At 36.2% G+C, this 23,418-nt stretch overlaps 1 protein-coding gene across 1 annotated transcript in view; it reads right to left on the minus strand.

The window, feature by feature from the left end:
- Positions 1-23,418, minus strand: part of PUDP (pseudouridine 5'-phosphatase) — a 62,008-nt gene that overhangs the window by 11,325 nt on the left and 27,265 nt on the right. Inside the window, exon 3 of the mRNA XM_026793798.2 lies at positions 13,789-14,018. Coding sequence (XP_026649599.2) covers positions 13,789-14,018 — 230 coding nt within the window. The remainder of the gene's footprint in view (positions 1-13,788; positions 14,019-23,418) is intronic.

The following is a 23,418-nucleotide window of genomic DNA, read 5'->3' on the forward strand; positions in this document are numbered from 1 at the left end:
GAGAAAAGACACTAAAAATTCCTTTTTCTCCATTGACCCTGCATCTACAGAAAAAAAACACTTCAATACTTTTAAAGCCACAGAGAACAGCCTCCTCATGGACAACAAAACTAGGAATTTAATAGGTAGTTCTGCTGGATATTAGGATGATGGATTAAAACTGGAAAGAAACAATTACTCTGTCTAGAAACACTGTTATTCTATGCTTTACTACGTCATATTTAACTTTGTTACAAAAAGAAGAAAAAAAACCCAAGAAAATCTTACAAAATCAAGTGACAATTACCCTTTTGAGTTAGTTCACATAGATACCCAGTATCTTACACATTGAGGAAAAGCAAAGATGTTCTCATGACACTCAAAATGTTCTTCTAAACCAGATGTTCTTGTGCTTTACAGTGGTAATGCTGCAGGCTTCCAGTCTAGGTTCTCTTCATGTTTTTCTACTTTCCCTATCAACTAAAAAAGTTTTTTCTCTGCCTTGGCTGCCTTCCTGATTACCTTCCTTGAAGAAAAGGAACACAGTTCAGGTAGGTTGATCTTAATTAATAAGAATCTCTCCTTCCAAGCCATAAAAAATGTGGAACACCCATAGACAAAGATTTTGCAAATAAAATGAGAGCCATGGTCAATCTAATTAATACTGATCCCTTTGCTGTATTTATAAAGAAATGCAAAAAGGTGGTTGGCTTGTTTGGTTTTGTCAGACAACACAAGCTTTTAATATCTCTAGTCATTCAGACCTTTGACTAAGATTTATTAACCCGTCAAACAAAAGCAATTTTACAACATACACAACTGCAGTTCATTTCAGAACATTTATTGCTCTGTAAACAGAAAATCCAGATTCTGCTTAAACAATCTATTCCTTTTCTTCCTCTTGAAGCAAGAAGGAATACACAGTAATAAAAGAAATTCTAAGTGAAAAATAAAGAAGTATTTACAAACTTATTTTCACAAATACATAAAAAGCATAAAGTTAGAAATCAAAATAGACTTTTATGGTGACTACCTCGACTGAGAAAATATCCCCCACATTTGGATAGTATGGGGAGGGGAAGGGCAAACAGAATAGGGGCACAGTTCCATGTATACTTTGCATATTTTCTGCTATGCAGTGCAGCTCAAATGGCTGTGAGAGATGTTTAGAAAGGAGGCAGTTCATTAAGAGATTGAAACAGAAGGATTATGACACCTATCTGGAACATGACCAGGTTATCCAATCTCCCTTTATAGAGAGATACATGTGATGCTAGGGAAGGGGTTGCTGCTGTTTGGGAATAGAGCCTCCTCTAATTGCCTGACAAAGGGGAGGCAGCCACAGCTCCCTGCTCAAACAGTAGCAAGGCTGAGCACATATCTCCCAGCAGGCACCACAAAACACGTTAATTAATTAATTAATTAATTAATTGATTAATTAACAAATTTACATAAGGCTAGACACACAGATCAATGCAGTTATACTCAGCACTCCCAAGGACCCACAGGGTCATTCAGCTGCCTCTTCTCTAGTGCTCACAGGATTGCACTTCAGCCTGGCCACTGGCTCTGCAGATGCTGTGGGCTGGCACCTTATTTTGCCCAGCTGCCAGCACCCAGATCCATGCTCACTCCAGATGCTGGTACCATGAACACATTGGGCCTCTGCCTGGGTCGAGTTGCTGGCCACACACACAGAGGCCCTTCAGCCAGGAAGAGTTAGAAGTGGAATTTGTAAACACAGGACACACTACACTGGAAAGGAGCTGCACATGGCCAGACAAATGAATGTGTCACCTATTTACACATCCAATGCTTTTTATCCTCTTATCTATTTCCCTGTAATAAATCCTGATAAAACCCCAAATTCTCTTCCTCTGCATCCCATACTGAGAGTGACACTGTCACAGACATCTTTTATAAAAAATCCTTTCCTTAGGATTTTTCCTCCTGAGAAGCTGAGAGGCCTCAAGTACAAAATGTAAACAATGGTTATCTATTGCTGTGGAATGCAACAAGTGGATGTGTAATTGGTCTCATAGAGTTGTTTCTAATTCGTGGCCAATCACAGTCAGCTGGCTCAGACTCTCTGTCTGAGACAGAAACTTTTGTTATAATTTTTTCCTATGCTATTATTAGCTAGCCTTCTGATGAGAACCTTTTCTTCTATTCTTTTAGTATAGTTTTAATGTAATGTATCTCATAAAATAATAAATTAAACCTTCTGAAACATGGAGTCAGATCTTTGTCTCTTCCCCAATCCAAGAACCCCTGTGAAGACTGCCACACGACGCCCTAGGCTTCATCTTTCCTCACTTCAAAAGGATTGGTCCAGCATTGATTTACCTTGATAGCAGTTCTGGGAGAGCCCTGGGAGGGCCTGAACAGGCTGTCCCTCCCTTTGAGTTCTTAATCTGAGCTTCTGTCTACCTCTGGGACTCTGTGCTGCCCTGACCATATGGAGACGGGCATCTGATGGATGATGACTTCTGTGACAGATGTGGGAACTGTTGGTAAGGTGTGACTTGGGATCCCCCACCTGCTGTCACCTCTCTCAGCTCTTTTGTGGGTCTGCAAAGAAGCTTTTAACACAAACCCCAATATCTGGTAAAGGATCTTCTTAGGATCCATCCAACTCTGTGCAAGTTTATGCATTACATGCTGCCTGATTCCTAACATGCAAGACCAGGAATCCAAGTACTTTCTTTTACAGGTCTTTATAACCAGGGCCTGACATGCCATACACTATGCTAAATATAGAAATCAATAGAAGAAAAAATGATGCTCAAATCAGACATCCTATTTTTCCTTTCTTCTCAATGCTGCTATTATTCCAATGTTCAGTTTGATCCTAAAGCAATACACCACAGCATGTCACACGCATTATTATGTCTTTATATTGCCAAGTAACTGAAATCCTTTTATTAAAATACAGCATTCTGTGATGGATTTCTTCATCCTTGGACTGACATTGAGCCTGAAGCTCTTACTAGTAATCACTTTACACAAAGCCAGATCACTCAGACATACTCAACTCAGACAGAGAAGCTAAGGACTCAATTGGCAGATTTTTAAAAATGGTGTGAAAGCTGGTGAGACTGAATTGTTCTAGAAAATAATAGACACATTTCAAAATTTCTGAGAAAAATACACTGAAGGCCTTTTCTAAGTATTCTACTAACAGAACATTTTATTCACCATTCATTAGCACTGTATTATTTAAACAAAATCAGAGAAACAAGAAAGTTACTGCACTAAATATTAATCATCTTTAAGAAAATTAAGGCTGTAACTTACTAATATCAGCTGTAAAAAGGACCTGTAAATATGAAGACAGCACTGAAACAGTCTTCTACCAGCCTACTCAAAGTCAACAATCATCCTTCAAGCATACTTGCTCTTCAACTAAGATTGCTAAGATGACGGGGGGAAAAAAAAATCAATTGAAAGGAGAAAGGGACAGAAATAAATTGTCCAAACACTTTAGAATTACTAGTTAATGCAATACTAGAATAGAAGATGAAACTCTGTCATCAGTGTTCCTAAAAAAAACTTCTTTACTTTGAGAGAAATGCCAAAGTGCAAATTTGTAGCTGATTTCTCTTTCCACTATCTTCATGAGGTTTTAAATTTAGACATGTAGCATCCTAAATATTTGAAGAGTTTTTACTGTAATGTTAGGTCTGTCACATCATCTACCAGTCCTCATGAGACAGAATGCTTAGCCTCAAAGAAGTAAATGCCTTTACTATTTCAGTATATACATCATTAACTTATAGACCATTTCCTCACACTTCATCTACACTCCCTAAAAAATGCTTGAGAAAGCCATAAGGACAAATGGGCTACTGCACACTATTAACTCTTTATTATTTATAATGAAGGTATATAGATTACTTAGTGCAGCTACAAATTAAAGTTTTCATTTTCACCTTCAAGGCCCTATATTATCTTACCCACAATTACTTATGTCTTGCTTTTATTTCCTTCTACTCCCTAGACATCTTCTATTCTTTCACTTAATTGCATTCTTTATCTCTTTCTCCCACTTCCAGCTGTATGTCTTATATCATGCTGACCTCTGTGCCTTGTACAATCTTCATGCCTACATTCTTCATCCTTCCCCAGCAGTATATTTAAGAATACAGTCTTTCTGGAATCATTGGTACATGCTCTTCGTCCTCCCTTTCTTATTGCTGGGTTATTAACTAAAATTTGTCTCGCTTAAATTGCTTTTGCTACTTGTTGGACCAGGGCAGCAGAGAACACAGCTGAAAGCAGATTTGTCTGATTTACTTCTTATTTTTATTAGGAATGACCTCTGTTAACTCTAACTCTGAGGAGAACTGAGGGACTTGCTTGCCATCTAAAACACGAAATTGGAATCTTGTTCACTAAAAAAGCCACAATGCTCATTAAATAGATTGAAGTGTGTGCTTATAGTGCTTAGTTTGTACAAGATACATCTGTACTTATAGTCTTAGATGTTTACATTTATTTCATAGTGCTTGAAAAATTGTCCTGAGCAGACTCCATGCCTGTGATCCAGCATACACGAATATGATGCTTTTTATCCCACCATAGTTTATTGTGTACTTAAATGTAAATAGGATGAGCAGCACACAAACATCAGGAAAACAGGGAAACATTCCCAGATGCAGTATTAGTCATGGTATGGTAGAGTCATAGCATTATTCTTGACTTCTAGAACACCTGACTACAGGAATTCCACCTTTCCAAACTTCAAACACCTACTGTACACAATATAACTCTTCACAGAATTATCATATGACCATTGTACTAGTTATCACTACAACTGAAAAAATACTATCTTCTGAGGAACATCTTAAAAAATCTGCAAACATTTTTTGCTGAAATAAAAAAAAATCCTCTCAATGAAAATTTTTGGCCTGAAAATTTAAAAAATCACATCTAATATCAGTCTTCAAATGATATATTGTAGCTAATCTAAAGCTTGCAAATGCCTTCTACCTCAGATACATGATCATTCTTTCTAAAATGAAAGGTTCTGGTTTAGCTTGCTTGGGATAACTGCATTATTGAAAGTGAAAAGCAGTAAGGTTACATAGCGTTATGCTCATGGCACTTTTGAATCAGTAGTGCTTTGAGTCCTTAATAGTTCTGAAGTTCAGGACAATAGGCAATCTCTAAGGTCTCCAGACTGAGCTACAGGATGCAATAATATGTTCTGGAGACAAATTGAATAGATCACTGTGACCAGGTGTCTGTTCAGGAGAAAGAAGACAATTTCCTAATGGAGGAAAACATGTTCTGTAACAGAGGATATTTTCAGCAATGGATGAAATCTCATCAACTGCTCTTTGCTACTCAGCAAAACCTTGAAGCTTTGAAGCAACTAACCTATGAAGGAGTTACTAAAATCAAAAGACATTTCCATTACCATGCCACTACATTAGAAAATAGTTGCAGTTGTATTTTAAAATAATTCTGGTGCTATTCAGGGAAGTATTGACTAGTAATCCTTACCTCTATATTTAGTAAAACCTGCTGATAGCAGAAAGTTTTGTAGGTCATCTGGGATAACATCTGTAAGAACTTTGGAGTGACAAAGTAGTCTACTGGGCAGTCAAGTGTCAAATTAAATGAAATGGTCAAGAAATGTGGCATTAAACATTAGCTGGAAGAAAATAAATGACACATACATTTTCTAATATTTGGTTTAAATACTGGGCATCATTGTAAACAGCTCAGAGAAAACTCAGGACTTGGGAGACAAGCTCAGTGAAAACTTAGAGCTTGGGTAATGTTATTTATATTCAAAGACATATATAAAATGGTCTTATCTGGAATGTTCCATGTACTATGCCCCACAGACATTATTCTAAGTTAAAATGCTCTTGATAGGAAGAGTCAGAAGAAATGCAATCAGAATGCTTATGAAGAGAAAAAAACCAAACAACAATATCACTGTCCTCACCCCCACAAAAAATCCCAAACACAACCCTTTGAGATGGTGAGGTTTTGAACAGACTTTAAAGAGGCTAATTTACGGAACAAAAAATAAAAAGGGATGTGACAAGCAGCATTTGCAATACTGAGTGGCAGATCAATTATTTCTTATCTTTCTCACTCATAACATATAAAAACTGACACTGGAACATATGCAACATATACAGAATTCATTGTCCCAGGCACACATCAGTAGAAAGAAAACCCACAGATCCTGTGGAAGAGTTACTAAAGCCTATTTTTTGTCTGTTTTTGTTAAAAGCAACTTGATATGGGAGCAATAGAATTTAAGTGGATAAATTAACCCCCTCTAGCTAAAAGGTGATTATTAAGCTGTGAATATTAGCTGTCACCAGAGATGGTACCAAATAAGCTGGACACTGAATCTGAGCATGAACAGCGATTCCTGTATTTAGCATCATTTAGACAAAAATGAAACGGGTTTTTTTGGGGTTTTTTCTTTGTTTTTTTAAATTTGGTTTTTGTTTGTTTGTTTGTTTTATAGAAGAGAACGGTAGAATTTCTACCACTGCTTGGAATTGTATTCTAATTTAAATCAGAATCACTCCAGTCTTACTGAAGGTAAACTTGAACCATTTTCATCTTGGCTTTGAATTATGCTATTATTCTAAAAAAAAGGTGCTGAAATGGAAATGCTAAGCATCTTTTTTAGCACACAAGTCTTCATATCTTCAGTTTGTTTGTATACTACAAGGTCTTTTATCTTTGTAACACCTATCACAATAATAATGAAAAAAAAATCTCCAGTACTCCTTTATGGAGTACACTTTGTAATCACCTTCTAAGTGCACTTATTTTGTGATGCAGCAATCAGTCTGAGCAAAAAGCTTTGCCCTGTTTAGACTATAAATAATTTACCAGTGTTAATTGATGGCTCCATATGTAGGTTTTCTGCAATCATGCCAAAAATACAGACTCTTACAAATTCTTTATCACACAGCAGAATAAGAAGAACCCTACCATGTAATACCAGCTCTCTGAAAATTGCCTACAACCACATCTCCACAAAGAACAAGTAATTTAAACAAACTAAGAAATTGTTGAAAGCCACTGTTACAACAAGCTCTGGGTGATTACAAAGGTAACTCCAGATACAGAGAGAATCAGTCCACTAGATCTTATTGAAAGAGGATTTATTCATGCTTGCTATAACTCAAAAGACATTAAAAACATTTTTTGAGAAAATTCTTGTTAATTAAAATCTAATTATTCAATGATTGCTGTTTGGCATCTCTAAGAAAACGCTCAAGGTCTTGAAAGAAAGAAAAGATAAATCAGTGAGCAAGTTATCATAAAACAAGGATTTCCCCCCTCTTTTTTCCTAGTTGCTATGCATAATTAATATGTGATAATACTCATAATGAGTTCCCTAAAACAATTAGCAACACATCTCCAGCGACCTGCTAATCTGAATATAATGCTTTTTGAATTTGGAGGTGCACCAGTCTCTTTGTGCTTACACACTCACCTCACGTAGAAGCAAAGAAGGCTGCAGAGCATAATTTATTATTCTGCATCACATTTCATCAAGTCCCTTAGCAACTACTTGATACATTATCAAGACAAATGCAAGGAAAAAAAAGTATTCCTACCTCTCCACCCTCCCAAGTAGAGTACCCCAAAGACTAAGAACTAATTATAATCCTTCTTTCCCCTTCCAATCATTAAGATACCTTCAGTGAAAGCAAACCTTGACCAGGTTACTTTTTGCATGGAATTTCAATGACTTTTTTCATCTCCATAAGACAAATACATCCATAAATAAACATGCACTGCAGTAAAAAGGGCAATGTCTGGAACACTTAAAAGTTAAATTACTTGCAAGCCATACAACATCTCATTTTTCTTCCACAAATATATAATAAAGACTGCCAGCGTGGGGAGGGGTAGGTTGGGAGAGTGAATGAGTGCATGTGTGAACACACAAGTACACATGCTTTAGAAGAAAAGGGAGGAGTAAATCAACCATAGGAACTGAGAGCATAATAATTGAAAAAAACCTGAAAATTAACAAACAAAATGTACCCTTCCTTTAATTATCTTTTCAGTATAAAACAGTGGCTTATTATGAATTTAGGGAAAAGATGACTGTGTATAGTAGTGTAGAGGACCAGACCTAAGCCTGTTTTGTCTCAAATATTCAGAGTATTGCTACAGGAAAGGTGATCAAAGGAGAGGGTCCCATGGAGGTGGAGCAGTGCTGTCCTGAGCCAACTTTCTGAAAAGAAAGATTAAATTCCTCTTTCTATCCCAAAATGCACCTTCAGCCAGAAAGAGCTGTGGAGCAACATTGATGTCTTTTCACAATAAGCAGCCACTGGCCTGTGCTGTATCTGCCTCCATCAGATTACACTGTCTGAGAACAGTGATCATCTACAAACTCTTTGCCATCTCTCTCCCTGAATGAAGCCTAGCACTTTAAACTTCATACTCTGACCATTACCATCACAAGTCATATCCCCTGGAAAAAATCCAATATCTAACGATATGCCAAAACAGCTAGTAAGAACTGTGAGTCCAAGGAAATAAGACAGCAGGGCTTCGGTAAATCAGAATGGCTCATACCATGAACAGCTATTTAGAAAGTTGTTTCAGATGAGAAAAAAATTGGTAATCTAGGCCTAGGCAAAGAAAAACTGAAGCCAAGTTGAAAGAAAAAACCATTGATGCATATTTGAATTAAGCTGAAAAATGTCAGTGGCTTTACATTTAATGCCTTTATTTCCAAAATAAAAAATTTGTGAATTGTAAACATTCAGGAAAGAGTATAAGCCAATAAAAGTGAAAGGAACAGATTTATGGTGACTAAAACATTTGATTTGAACAGCAGGGATTCCAATTTACAGCTCAGTGCACCACTTAGAATGGTTGTTCATGTCTGTAATGTCTGTACTTCAAATAAAGTACTTCTAAAACATTCAACCTCCAGGTATACACAAGGAATAACAGCAACGTCGCAAATTAAATACCTGCTAATCTGAAAACCATAGTGAGTAAAATATATGCACTACAAGCGTTCAGTTAAAATGGAGGACTTGAGTGGGGGACAAAAACTAGAAAAGGTTTAAAAATGAAGTGGATAATACAAAAAAACAGTTTTAGCATTCTTTTTTACAAAAGCTCACAACAACAATGGTCACATTAAGTGCTAAATTACCCTTCTTTATCCAGTTTTTGTTGTACAATATAGAATAAAATTACAAAATATTTGAATGTCATAATGTTCTGAATCTACTGTTCTTCCCTTATATCTTCTAGAGCAAAAAAGTCACAGAAAATTTCTCTTTGAACTTCTCCATTCTATGACAAAATGCCCACTGAGACTCATAAATCCTAATGCCATTTAATCAGTCTGAAAAAAATTTTAATGAGCTCTCTCTAGATTTGGTACAGAGATTATTTGTAACTATGGGATCAATTAATTAATTAGAAATGGAAGAAACTGCAAAGAAATAGTGTTTTAAATTAAGGCAATGATTTACATCACTTGGAACTTTTTAAATAGAACAGATTGATTCTTCATAAGAGAGTTATGACCATTTGTATTACTACAGTCTATCCCTCTGTTTAAAAAGTTAATATAAATGGATTTATTTGCTTTTAAACTACTAATAAGGTTCTTTATTTTACAGGAAAGCTATAAGCAAATCTACCAAAATACTGAAAAGAAATGCCTTAGCCTTCAATGCCCTTAAGCAGGATTTTAATTAATCTGTGTGGTTTTGATGACAGAAACATATTGGAAATATGTGTAAATGCTGGTATGCAGATGTCAGAAACCCTCTGATTCAGAGCCATACTTAAAATAAATTTATTTGCATGCCATTTCTGTTATTATGAAACAAACCTTCTTCAAGATAGCATTGAGTTTTAGTTGATATATAAATATATATAAGTATAAACTATTAGAATACACACAAATGGCTTGGTTACTATAACTCTTTTAAATCAAAATTTAATATTCTGGTATTTCAAATCCCAAAAGCATTATTTTAAATAATGTGAGCTCTGTAAATTATAGAGGAACAGAAAAATATTGTTCAGCAAAAGCTTTTTTTTTCCCCCTTATTTTTTTCTTCCCAGATCAAATCTGTGAAGTTAATCACTGAATCACAGGATGAGTGAGATTGGAGGGGCCCTCCAGAGCTCATCTGGTCCAACCTTCTCTATTGCACAAGACTGTGTCCAGACACACTTTGTGTATCTCACAACCTCCTGAACAACCTTTGCAAGTGCTTGGCCATTCTCACAGTAAAAGAAAAAAAAAAAAAAAAAAAAGGCTTTCCTTGTGCTCAGTCTCCTGTGTGTGTCTGCGTCCATTGCCTCAGGTTCCGTCACTGGGCATTGCTGAAAAAAGTCTGCCTCCTTCTTCATTACAGTCTTTCTTCAGGTATTCATATGCATTAATAAGATCCTATTGAGCATTCTCTCAATTCATCCACACCACTAAGGATGTTCGACAGGGCGGCACCCAGTATTCACCCTCAGAGCACACCACTAGTCACTGGCACCCAGCTAGACTTGTGCCACTGATCACAACCCTCTGGGCCTGGCCACTGAGCCACTTTTCAAACCACCTCACGGTCTGCCCATCCACATCATGAGGGTGAGAGTGTCACAGGCACCGCTGTAGCTCAGGCAGAAAACAGCCACTGCTCTCACCATGTCCACCAGGACAGCCACTTCATCAAAGTAGATAATCAGGTTGTCAAGCATGACTTTCCCTTGGTGTAGCCATACTGACTACTCCTGATGGTTTGCTTTTCCTTACTGTGCCTGGAAATGATTTTCAGGATAAGTTGTTCCATCATCTTTTTCCAGGGATTGGGATGAGGCTGAGAAGCCTGCAGCTGCATGGGTCATCCTTCTTGCCTGGCTTCAACACAGGAGTGACATTTGCTATCTCCAGCCTTCGAGCACTTCTCCCAATGACAGACCAAAGATTATGGAAAATCGTCTTTCAATGACATTTTCCAGATGTCTCAGAACTTGAGTGTTCATCCCTGGATTTATTAATGTTCAGTTTGTTAAAGCATTCCCTGACCAGAATGCAAACAGAAATAACATTATGAAAAGTGTTTTTCAATCATCTAAATAAAATGTATGAAAAAGAACACAGTGTTTTGAACACTGTGGCCTGAAATTTCTATAATATTCAAGAACACGTCATTTCTACACATACACTTTTCATACAAGTTGCATCTGTGCATTTAAGAGCAGAATTTGGAATGTATTTAAAAAAAGTTTATTAAAACACAAAATTTCTAGTATTTAGTTTCTAGATCATATTTTGATTATCTGGCTAATTTACTTACATGATTACTTATATGACTGGCCTTGTTACTAGCATTGGAAGTTCATATGATGCTTCATGTAGCACAAGATAAGAGACCTAGGCTGAATTTGCAGGCTGTATCTTTTTTTAAATTCCTGTGCTATCATTTTATCAGTATGCTTATTAAGTTCCTAGTTAAGCAAAGACTGAAAATTAAAAGATCAACATCTAAGAAATTTCAAGATGGATATTTATGACATCCTTCAATGACAGTATAGCAGATATCATATCCATTTATAAACCACCTAAATAGTGGTCTACTTGCAGAAGTATTCCTGCACAGTAATTGCCACTGGGTGATATGACCCTACAGCTAAATTCTGGGTTTGGTTTTCTCTATGCCTACACTGTATTTTTTGCTAAGAGCAGCAACAAAGTTTGGAAGCAAACTTGAAAGTTCTCCCTTTCTCCCTGATAGTTAGTTTCACTGAGTATTTTGGAATGTACTAGGTTGCTCCAGCCAGCATCTCCAGTCAAAGTTCTCTGCAGGCACTCATCAAGCAAGCTCCAATGTTTAAGAGTACATAAAGCTCCAAAGAACCTTATCTCAGCCTGGGATCACAGTAAATCCAATCCAATTGAAAACATTCAAATAATATATAGCATAGACCTCTGAGCCCAAGCACTGCCTATGATGCTCTAACAATCTGTTTTGCTTAAATCCAATTATTTCCTTATGCAGACATTAGCTTTACCTCCTGATACTTGGCTGCAGCCTTGCATGTTAATGATTGCTGGCATGAAATCCAAACCTGTAGCTCTATTAGTTCACTGCTTGGGACAAAACACTGCAGATGACACTATTACACTGCAACTGGTCACAAATGTTTTGGATAGTTTCACATGCACTGTTTTCACCTCCTTCCTCTTGGGAATTCTGTGCATTTGTAAATTTCCCACACTTCAACATTTGTGACATTTTTAGATGGAACAAAAAAAAAATCAGCTGAATTATCTGCACTAAGGGAATCTGATGCTATAAACTTCTTACAAAGGAAAAAGATGGATTCAAGCATCTATGCCCTTCTTCAAAGGAAAGTTAACAAAATTAAAAATACACAACTACTATTAATGATCTGTGACGCTGATTGTCTAACATACCTTTAAAGTTTAAAAATATTTAGTGCAATACAGATGCTACTATTTCTTCATGTCTTTTTTTAAATGCTAACATAACTAAAGAATACAAGTATCTACACACTGTCACTGGTTCATGGGTTTTGTTGCTTTCTTTTGGCTTGTTTTCAAACTTTTTGATTGTTTTAAGTATTACTATCTTGTAGGTTTTCTGAAATAGAACCACAAAAACTAAGAGTTTTGGAAAAGCTGTCCTGCTCCTTCCATGAAATTATAGTTTAATTTGCCATTAACACAGCTGACATTCAATTTCCTTGGTTATGTACATTTGGTGTACCATTTCTGAACATGCAAACTTATAAAGGAAGTAGATTCACACATCAAGACAAATTGCAACAGAAAGAAAATCAAACCAAAACCCAAACCCAGTTTGGTTAACTCTGTTCAAAAGTAAACCACACTGCACCAAACTTAATTCACTTTGTACTCCCAGGCAATGAAAATACCATTTAGACTCTGGGTGAGAACTTGAAGTATGAAAGGTGAGGGATATTACCTAATTATTCCATATCTATTTGTGCAGCCTTTTTTATTCCCAAAAATTTTACTGAGAGAACAGTAATCACGGTCTAATCTACCTAAATTTTTTCCTTAAAATTATGATGCAACACATTTTTCTGAAGTAATGAAAATAACTCCAAAACTTACATTCAACTTGTGGCAGAGAAGAAGGGAGAAAAACATTCTAAGGATAATGGCAATTTGATTTAAAATAAAAATGAAGACATTGTTTTAACTAACTCTCAGTTGATGTGAAATTTTCTTCCTACAGATTTCTAACTCAGAATAGTTTGTAAAGTTATATATAAGACAGGAAAAATTAACACATCTTCTATTTGAGAAAGAGTGCTCAAACTGATAGTTTTAAATTGGAAACAAGGACTATGATCTCAGAGATTTAGACTGCTAGTGGAAAGATATAGCTTCAGAAAAATGTATGTCCTCATCACAAAGAACTATATTTAATGTTTTGACACTTAAGAGGTAAATCAGCCATGAATGTTTCCAAACTCTGAATAGTGAAGTTAAGCTTGTAGACTTATATATACAGAAGAAAATCATTACACTTTCCTATTACTGAATGCTACCAGGTAGCAAATCAGAGCAATCTGCATGACAAACTCTAAATCCCTCTCTTGGACAGCACAAACATCTTTGAAAATGGGGATTGCTGATTTTAATAATGTTTATATAAATCTAAGTATCACATTAAAAAAACATTTCCAAATATAGCCCAAACAGAAAATTCCTAAATGTAATTTATGCCCTAAATTAATTAATTAACAGAAAATTCCTAAATTTAATTTGTGCCCTCCCCCTCTTACCTTCTCTGGTGGTGCAGGAGGGTCAAATCTCTTTGCACAAAGCAAAAATGGATCAGGATGTGGCTTGCCACGCTTCAGCTCAGGATCCTCTCCCAACACAATGTGATGAAAAAGACTAAAGAAGTCTTTGTGTCTGCTTGTTTTTAGCTCAAATGATGCTACACCCGAGCTGGTGGCAACAGCTATGGGTATCTTGTGTTTGTGTAAATGATGGACCAGCTTACTGACTCCTGCAAGACAAATATACACATTTTAGTTTTTATAAATATGCATATAAATTGGTATACGTAGTGATGTTTACACCCAATTACAAAGCATTTAGCAATACTTCAACAATGCTCTCTTACTGAATGTGATATGCCTATTTCAAATAGTCAGTGTAAAAGAAAATTCTTGCTATATCTGAAATGTTCCTTCTACACTCAAAAATCATGGAACATTCTGTAAGCTATGTACATACTTTTTCTGCTATCAAACAATGCTTTTCTCAAAATCTGTCAAAAATGTGATTAATAACACTACATAATGAGACCCACTAGAAACTCATTAAGCAATGTCCCCACATCATGTAAGTTTATTAGTTAAAACTCTAAGAGTCTGAGAGAACATTTTCTTTCATATACAGTTATGTTCATGGAAAAAAATAAATCAAAGAAGTATACTCCTCTCAGTGGATTGCAGAGTTTTAATTCCTGAAGCAGGCATCCAGCTGGCTCAAACCAGCCCATAAGAGAGCTCAGTTTCTCTCTTTTGCAATTACTAAAGCAAGTAACACTGGACAGAGGAGAGCAGCTGTCAGTCACAGTTGTTAATACTAGAGCTTTATCTATTGATGCTGTGAACCCAGAGTAATGAACACCTCAAGCCTAATGGGTAGAAACTTCAATCTGATCCAGTCTTCTAGGGAAGGTTAATGCAGCAAACAGTGAAAACACAACCAGTCTGTGTAAGAGGGAAACATACTTTGTTATTCAGTGCAAGTTCTGAGTTTTCTCTGAAGGGTTTTTAATGCTCCTTTGCTGAAGTATTCTAAATGCTGGATACCTTTCCCAGACAAAACAATTAGCATTATCTAATAAAGAACAAGTGTGGATGTCTGGTCTTTATCAATTCCCAAGTGAAAATCCTCCATACATGTAAAATCATTTCAGCTGTGCTTTTTGGCATTAATCCCAACTGTACTGGACACAGGATATTAGTTTCAGATACTTTAGGTTCAAGTAGAGTCCAGTTGACTTTTGGCTCCTTGAAACAACTTTAGCACAATTCTACTTTCATTTGCCAACTACATTAATTCTTATCCTATTTTTCATGCCTCGTTATACAAAAATAACCTTATATCTTTGCTCCTGATTCACCATCATCATTATGTCTGGTCTCCACTCCCTTAAACAATTCCTACTCTCCTAAACCATTCCACTCCTTTAAACCATTAAACCATTCCTACTCCTCCTTTGCCACCTCAGCACCTTTGATTTGTATTTCCCTTGTGATCCAGCCATTCAATTCTATAAACAACCATGTTATCTGCCATACATTTTTCCCAGGTATAGTCATATGCCCAACTTTGAAAAGCTGTAAGTACTACTAATAACAAAGTGTGTAGATTAGTGAATAGGTGCAATAACTAATCTATCTATCTGAAAATAGGACTTGTAGGTATGACTCTCTGCAGATTTCTCATTTATTCTCCAGAATCGAATCAAACAATTAATAACTGACATTTCCAGCTCCATGCTTGTATTTGAAGATGCCTTCAAACTTTGAATACATGCACTTCTCTAATGTTAGATTTTGAGATGGACAGATATAACAAGCACTACTCTTCCTCTAAGGTCAATACATCAGCTGTTTAAAAGCCTTCTTATGCTCCGCTAAGTGGTTATACTAAGTAAGTGCACTTTTTCCCAAATGATGCAACTATGTCCTCTCACTAAAATATGATGTTAAATACAAGCCAGCTTTTTATGCCAGATAGTTTATATCTTCATTCTGAATCATGCCAAGTAAGTCTATATTAAATTAATGGAAGCACTGATTCCTTAATATAAAGCAGTAGTATAAATGTCTCTTCCCTAAAATAAAATGCATTCATTCTAAAGAATTTAATAAACTGGAAGGTTTAGCAAGGCTAGCATACATAAGTGCTGTAACATAAAGTAGTCCAAAGATTACACAAGCAGAAGACTCTTCCTATCTCCTATGCTTTTTCTATGATATGGTTACTTTTCTCCAAAGTTGTGCTCTTTTCCAACAGCTAATTTTCTTCAGTCCCACTGCATCACAGCTTCAGTTCATGTCTCACTGGGTATGCTTATTCTGTTTCTATTGGAGGTAGCCAGCCAGAGAGAAGCACTGTCGCAGAAAGGTTATTTCTCCAGGGCTCTCTCTTGTATTCCTCGAGCACATCATGATTTCAATGTGTAAATGTGTCTGCATGTGTATTTGATTTCTCTTTTTGGTTTGCCTCACAATAAGGGAGCTAAAGTGCAGTTTTAGCTAATACCCTTAAAAATTATTATTTGCACACATGTAAATAGAGCAAGATAGAAAAAAAAATGCAAGGGGTAAATCAGCTGCCCACAAAAAAAATTAAACTGCGTTTGGAAGAATAGCTAGCATAACTTGACAGGCTCAGAACAATAGCAGCTGAAAAATATTTTAATTTCAGGTTTGCTTTCCTCTTTGTAAAAGCTATAGATCAGGAAAATCCATTTTTGTTTGCATCAATTACCACTAGCTTAGTTCTAGACACTTTGCCACCACATCAAATTACTGACAGAATTATTTTACTAATTCGGCATATAATTCTTCATTAAGAATATAATATCTTCCTCAGTATCTATTTTTTTTTTTAAGAAATTATCAACAGAAGGGGAATTGAGGAACTGCTTTAAAGATCTGTAAGAAACTTCCCCTGGCAAATACTGTGTCATTATATCTTCTTTAGCTACAAAGATTTTTCAATGTACTGAAAATCAAAACCAACCTAATGAAAACTCAATGGCTATGAAGAAGCATACTGAAAATTCCCATGATCTCCCTAACTTCTAATTTATTTATGGCACCATGTAAGGGATCATGGACCACCCATCCCAGAGGGACCCCTCTGCTAGGCTTCTTGGGACTACCCTCCACCTCTCCTACTGAAAGCTTAGTAATATAGAACAAGAATAAAAATTCAAGAAATGTCAAAAGAAACGAGGATCTCTGTTTTTCCAGCATAAGAATACACTCCAAATGTGGCACACAGGCAATAAATATAGCCACAGGCAATAAATATTTTATGCAGAACAACATAAATTCTTCAAGTAGTTATAAAAAATTAGGAAAGAATTGCTATGATTTATTTCCAAATGTAATCTTATTTTTAGATAGTAAAAGAGGAAAATACTGTATCTTTACCCTATCTCTTTAAATAAGAAGTTTTAGATCGACACAGAACCTTAATATATACTAACTACAACAGTTAAGTATTAGTGACTATTGCACAGAAAAGAATTGTAAGCAGAGTTTTGTTACAGAAGCTACAAAGAAGGAGGATCAACTTTAAATGTCAGCATCTTTAAGACCCAATTAATCACAAATGTCAATGAAGTTATCAACTTTGAGGGAAAAAAGAAAACAAATTAAACAAACAGAAAGGACCTATTTCTTCTGAGACCACAGACACATTTAAAAGAAAGAGATCGTCTCTTTTGTTCTGAAACTTGCACAAAAGTACGTACATTATTTTATTTTATTGAAAAATGAACTTTTATCCCTCCATTAGACTCCAGATGTGGTGTTGTTTGCCTTAGATTCAGCTGATATCATGGTGACTAATACATTGGATCAACTGACAAACTAAAAATAAGACTTATACGGAACAACAAAACCCTTGAGCTAACCGTCACATTTTCCTTCTAATTGACTAATACTAGATGTTCACCAAGAGTTCAGGAAACCAAATAATGTTACACTAAAATGATCTAATGAGAATCCCTATCTAATTATTTACATGCTATTACAACACTGTTTTCTACATTATTCCTTTTAAGCTATCACTTTTTCTAATCAAATGACATTATTGATCATGAAGTGAAAATTAACAAGATGAAACTCCTGAAAGCTAACTCAAATTGATTGAAAGCAAAGGAAAATTTTATTTTCCTTTTAGCTTTATACAAACATAATCTCTTGTGTCTTGCACAATAGTTTAGAAGTTTTTGCTACATTTTTGCTACATTTTATTTTATTTTATATAATTTCAAATTTTTGTACCATGCCTTTTCTTGTATTTGTCTATCTGTGAACAAAATACTGTTCTTAACTTGTATCACTTCTGTATATACAGATTCAGATCTATTTCTTTTAAAATGCTTTCAGATAAAGGAGAGACTATAAAGCTCTTCTGTTTTTTTCAAATATTTATCTCCAACCAAACTTTCACCTATGAAAATGTTACAGGAGTATAATGAGAATGTTTTTCAAGAAAAACAAGAAAATGATGTCCGTGATAAACTGGGAAAACATGTGAAATGAGGAAGAGAATTATACACACCACTTCAGGACAGAACCCTAATTTCAGTTTCCTTTGCTCCCCAGCAGAACGTCTCTTGTATTGCATATCAGCAAAATCTTACAAAAGGAAGGACCTACAAAATCATGGCTCAAGCCTGTTACTTTGGTTAACTAGAAAAGGACTGTGGGAAAGTGACTCTACTGAGTTAGGGGTAGAAAAACAAGTTATGCAACCATGATATGTTCACATCGTGGTGTATGGTGGCTGAATTATGTTTATTGTGATTTAAAAGTATGTAGCTGATAACTGCTAACTGGACTAACTGCTCAAAAAGGCCTCGTTTTTGCAATAAGGCAGCTCTCCTTTGCAGCAGCCTGGGGACTCTGTGTCACTAAGGACCCTCACTCTCCTACACTGGTGTTTATATTTCTGTTTGCAGTTGAAGGCATAACACCATCATACAGACAATCACACAGCAAGCTCTGACAGTACCTTAGCCTGAAAATCTGAAATCCACTGTTTGATGTCCTATACACAGAGCTGAAGTCCTACAGTCTTCCAGCTCCAGGAAAACATCTGGTTAGTGTACTGTCAGCAAAGAGTGCAGGAGCACATAAATACTCAGACCTACACAGACAGCTCCCCTGTCTTCTCTAATGTCTGAATCCTAAAGAGATGAACATAAGCTATGTAAGGAAAATGTCCTTAAAAATGAACTTCACAAGACCTTTACTCAAGAAAGTATACTTTGCAAGTAGGACCATAATAAGTTAAACATCTAGAATTTATAAGGTAGATTCTACGAAACCTAAGCTTCAAAATTACATTACAGGATCTCCTACATGGCTGAGGTCTCAAATAAACAAGCAGTGTCATTTTCAGTGGCCTATGCTTTCACAAACACCACAGTGTACTATACCCCTCTTGCCACTGCTTAGTTCTTCCCTGATTGGCACATAGGTACCAATTACATCTTATTTCTGATAAATAGTATTTTATCCACAATGCAATCCCAGAAAGAAAGAAAACCAAGAAATCAATAGGAAATAGAGAAATATCAAATGTGTGTGTGTTGTTGCTCCTAATTTATCTGAAAGCTGGCATTCTCTGCTAGGAAGGACATACACCAGACATATTCACATTTTCCCACCCTTTAACAAAATCCAAACAGCTCACAGGGCTTTCAGATCTGCCCCAACCACCAAGTGGTCAATGAATTCAGGTTATATTGTGAAATTTCCATAGCTTCTGTGTTTCCTCCAGATGCAAGTGGAAGTTCATATTAAATTATTACAGAAAGCAAAAGGCTACATGTATGGAAATAATAAAAAAATTTTAGCTAGGTTTAGGTTGATTATTCTGTGCCTTTATCTTCATAGTTGTTTTTTAGAAAGTAAACATATGCAAACTCAGAAAACTCAAAATAGAAAATGTGTATTTTAAAAGTGATATGAAGTTGACTAACTGTGTTCAGAAGCTTCTCCACACTTTAATCAGTTTAATAAAAATACTACTTCTCATTTCACAGAATCACAGAATAAGCTGAGTGGAAGAGTTCCACAAGGATTGAGTCCAACAACTTTACTCATGCAGGCCTCAATGGTTATAATTAAAGTAACAACTTTCAGGCTACCCATTGCTGCTAGGTATAAACTTTGAAATAGTTTTGGAGACTACAAAAATACTTCAGAAAAAGTGAGGTATTTAGGAAATTTTATAGATTGTCTTCTATCTCCCCACATAGTTACTTGTTATTTGGTAAGTGATCCAGTTACAATCCTGTGCTATGTTTGTCTGTATTTTATAATCACAATCATTTGGTTGCCAGTCAATCTTCGTTGTTGAAAAGATACTCATTCTCCTTGCTTAAATAAGTTTTGAAGACCACTTTTCTTTGTACTAGGCACTGACGAGTACTATTAGTCATATTTATTTTGATGTCAAAGGAAATGTTTTATTTCCAAACTTTCTGCTAAGAAATGTGGTGGTGTGAAAAAATAGAGCATGGAAATACATTACAAAGTTCTTTTTAACAGAGAACAAAAACTGTATTTCATGGGTAACCACATCTTTCCTTATGTCTATTTCATGTATACATGCTTATGCTTTCTTGGGAGGGGTAGTTGGGACTGGTGTAATTTATTGATTTATTTAATCTGACTTATTACTCACATTCAAAAACACCATTGTTTTTAATTTTATTTTCATATCATGTTTGTCTAATCTGTTAATCTGCTACCTCTTTTATTCTGTTTCCCTTTTCCTTTGCTGATGTACATGTATGGTTCATTTCTCTTTCTTTACTGTGCTTTTGGAGCTTGTCTACTCCATGTAGCTCATGCTAATACAACTACACTTGCTAAGACTTGTAGCTGAGATGCAGCATATTCTAAAGAAGAAACAACATGGGCTACAGATTTTTAAAAGAACACAGGATTAATTAACAGATTTTCAGACCTGTGCACTGAAGTATTTGTTGGAAGAACTGTACCGGTCACCACATCCTTTCCTCATGTAGTCTGTGCACAAATCCATAGAAGGTTTTGCAATGGAAAGGACTTTGAAGATCATCTAGTTCCAATCCCCTGCCATGTGTGGGCCAACTTTTGTTAGGTCCAGTTTGCTCCAAGCCCCATCCAGACTGTCCTTGAAAATTTCCAGGGATGGAACATTCATAGCTTCTTTAGGCAATCTTTTCTGGCTACTCCCTTTCCGTTTGAAGCCATTCCCCCTTGTCCTGTCACTACAAGCTCTTGTAAAAAGTCCTTGCCCAGATTTCTCATGAGATACTGAAAGGTGCTATCAAGTCTCCCTTAAGTCTTCTCTTCTCCAGGCTGAACAACCCCTATTCCCTCAGTCAGCCTTCAAGGAGGGATGCTTCATTCTTCTGATCAGATGACCCCTTGTCCTCCTCTGAACTCATTCCAACATGTGCACATCCTTCTCATGCTGGGTGCCCCAGAGCTGGATGAAGCACTCCAGGTGGGGTCTCAAAAAGAACAGAGTAGAAGGGCAGAATCACCTCCTTTGGATGCAGCCCAGTTCACAGTTGATTTTCTGGGATGCGAGTACACATTGCCAGCTTAAGTTGAGCTTCTTGTCAATCAATGCCCCCAAGCCTCTCTTGTTAGGGCTTCTCTCAATCCATTCCCCTCCCTGTCTGTATTGGTGCCTAGGATTACTTCAACTCAGGTGCAGGACCTTGCACTTGGCCTTGTTGACCTTCATGAGCTTTTTCCTTGACACATCTCTCAAGCCTGTCCAAGTCCCTCTGGATGGCACCCCTTCCCTTCAGCATGTTGACTGGGACAAAAATCATCAGCAAATCTGCTAAGGCTGCACTCAATCCCACTGTCCATGTTGCCAAAAAAAAAGTTAAATGGCAATGATCAAATACAACTTTGTACTTGTCTCACATTCAGTACTCCTACTCCTACACCTATCACAGCATTGCTCTTCATTCACCACTGTGTAGATACAGTTACTTTTCTACTCATACTAAGCAGCCCAAGAACAGAGGACACCTGACCTCTGTGCCTAAATCAGGGCTCTTTAGACACAGATATTCAAGTCCACTTCATTTTACTGTAATGTTGCCCAAAACAAGCTGTTTAAGAGTGTTTGGTGTATATCTGGAAGAAGAGATTTACTGCTGACAAAAAGACTAAAGGAAACCAAAGTGGTCCATGCAGTGTTTAAATTAACTGTGCACACATTATGTATGTCTTGATAATTTATGTCCACTTGTACACAAACAGAAATCTCAAGGATAAATATAGCTTGTGTATTAAAAAGACTACCCCTTTTTCCCAAAATCATTTACAGTTCCCACACTGAGTGTGATATGTGGTAGAGCTTTTCCAGATTTTATCACTTTCTTTAATCAAAGAAAAGTTAACATTTGCACTCAGCTTTGTCACATTGATTAGATTTCTAACCAATTCAATGATAAGGAAATCCTTAAGTTCACAAAAACAAATATATGGCAAGAAACCTCAGCAGCCTCTGAACACTAAGAGCACTCAGCAATACAAAGCAACCTAACTTAGAAAAAGAAGATGCTGTTTGTTAACTTAAGATATACAATTATTTTAAAATATTTATATGAAGTCTGGTGTGCTACAGCAATGGCAAGCCCATCACCGATGCTATTAATTTTATACATTTGTTCTCATCCTCAGGTGAAGTCAGGATTGCTGCTGTGAAGGTGACAGTGTGACAGAGGTGGGGTTATCCCTGGCTTGGTTTAATTGCCAAAAATGCTTTAAATTGGTCAGTCCCAAACAGGCAGTTGGACTAGATGACATTTGTTGGTCCCTTCCAATTGAAAAAGTTCTATTCTATTATATTTCTGAATCTCATGAAACTATGCAAACACAGCTCTCAGATCAACCTGCTTCTTTCTTTGTTATGACATACTGTTTAAAAATGCTTTTTGCAATGGTATGGCATTCTTTCATTAAACTACAAAAGGGGAGCTGGAAACTACCAAACTACACCCTCACTTCAGAAGGCCATGACTATTAAGAAGGAATTTTGTCTTCTCATTTTATTTCTCCCTAAAAAGTATCAGAGACCCTTCTGGTCTTATTCATCAAATCATTGCTCTCATTTGAATTTGGACATACTGACACATGCATGACCACAGAAGGAATATAAATATTAAATTTTACATAATTTAAAACCTCCATCAACTGTGTTGCTGATTTCCTGACAAAAACATGTTTGGGATGCAGTCCTGTAGGACTTGATGTAAAGGTCAAATGTTTGATATCAGCCTAACAGGAAGCATCATTCCAACTTTGCAGCTAATTGGCTAATCTCTAGGGGTTACAGGCCCACTGAGCCCAGCATGGACTCACTAGAGCTTCCTACCATTAAAACAAAAACAGCAAGGAAAAGAAAAGATCATGGTAGGAAGTCTGTTTAACTGTCAAGGGCACAACATGAATCAAGGAAGCAATGGTTAAGCAAACTAGACTTCTGGTTGAATTGAACTGTTCAAGAAAAAAAAATTTGGAGTGAGTTGCCATCGACATTTAAACTGTTATCCTTTCTTCTCCTTTTGTGCTTTCTGACTGGCTTTATTTGGTAGTAAAACTGAGGTATGAAATTATCTTCTCATG

This window comes from Zonotrichia albicollis, chromosome 2 (genome assembly GCF_047830755.1).
Source record: "Zonotrichia albicollis isolate bZonAlb1 chromosome 2, bZonAlb1.hap1, whole genome shotgun sequence".
NCBI lineage: Eukaryota > Metazoa > Chordata > Aves > Passeriformes > Passerellidae > Zonotrichia > Zonotrichia albicollis.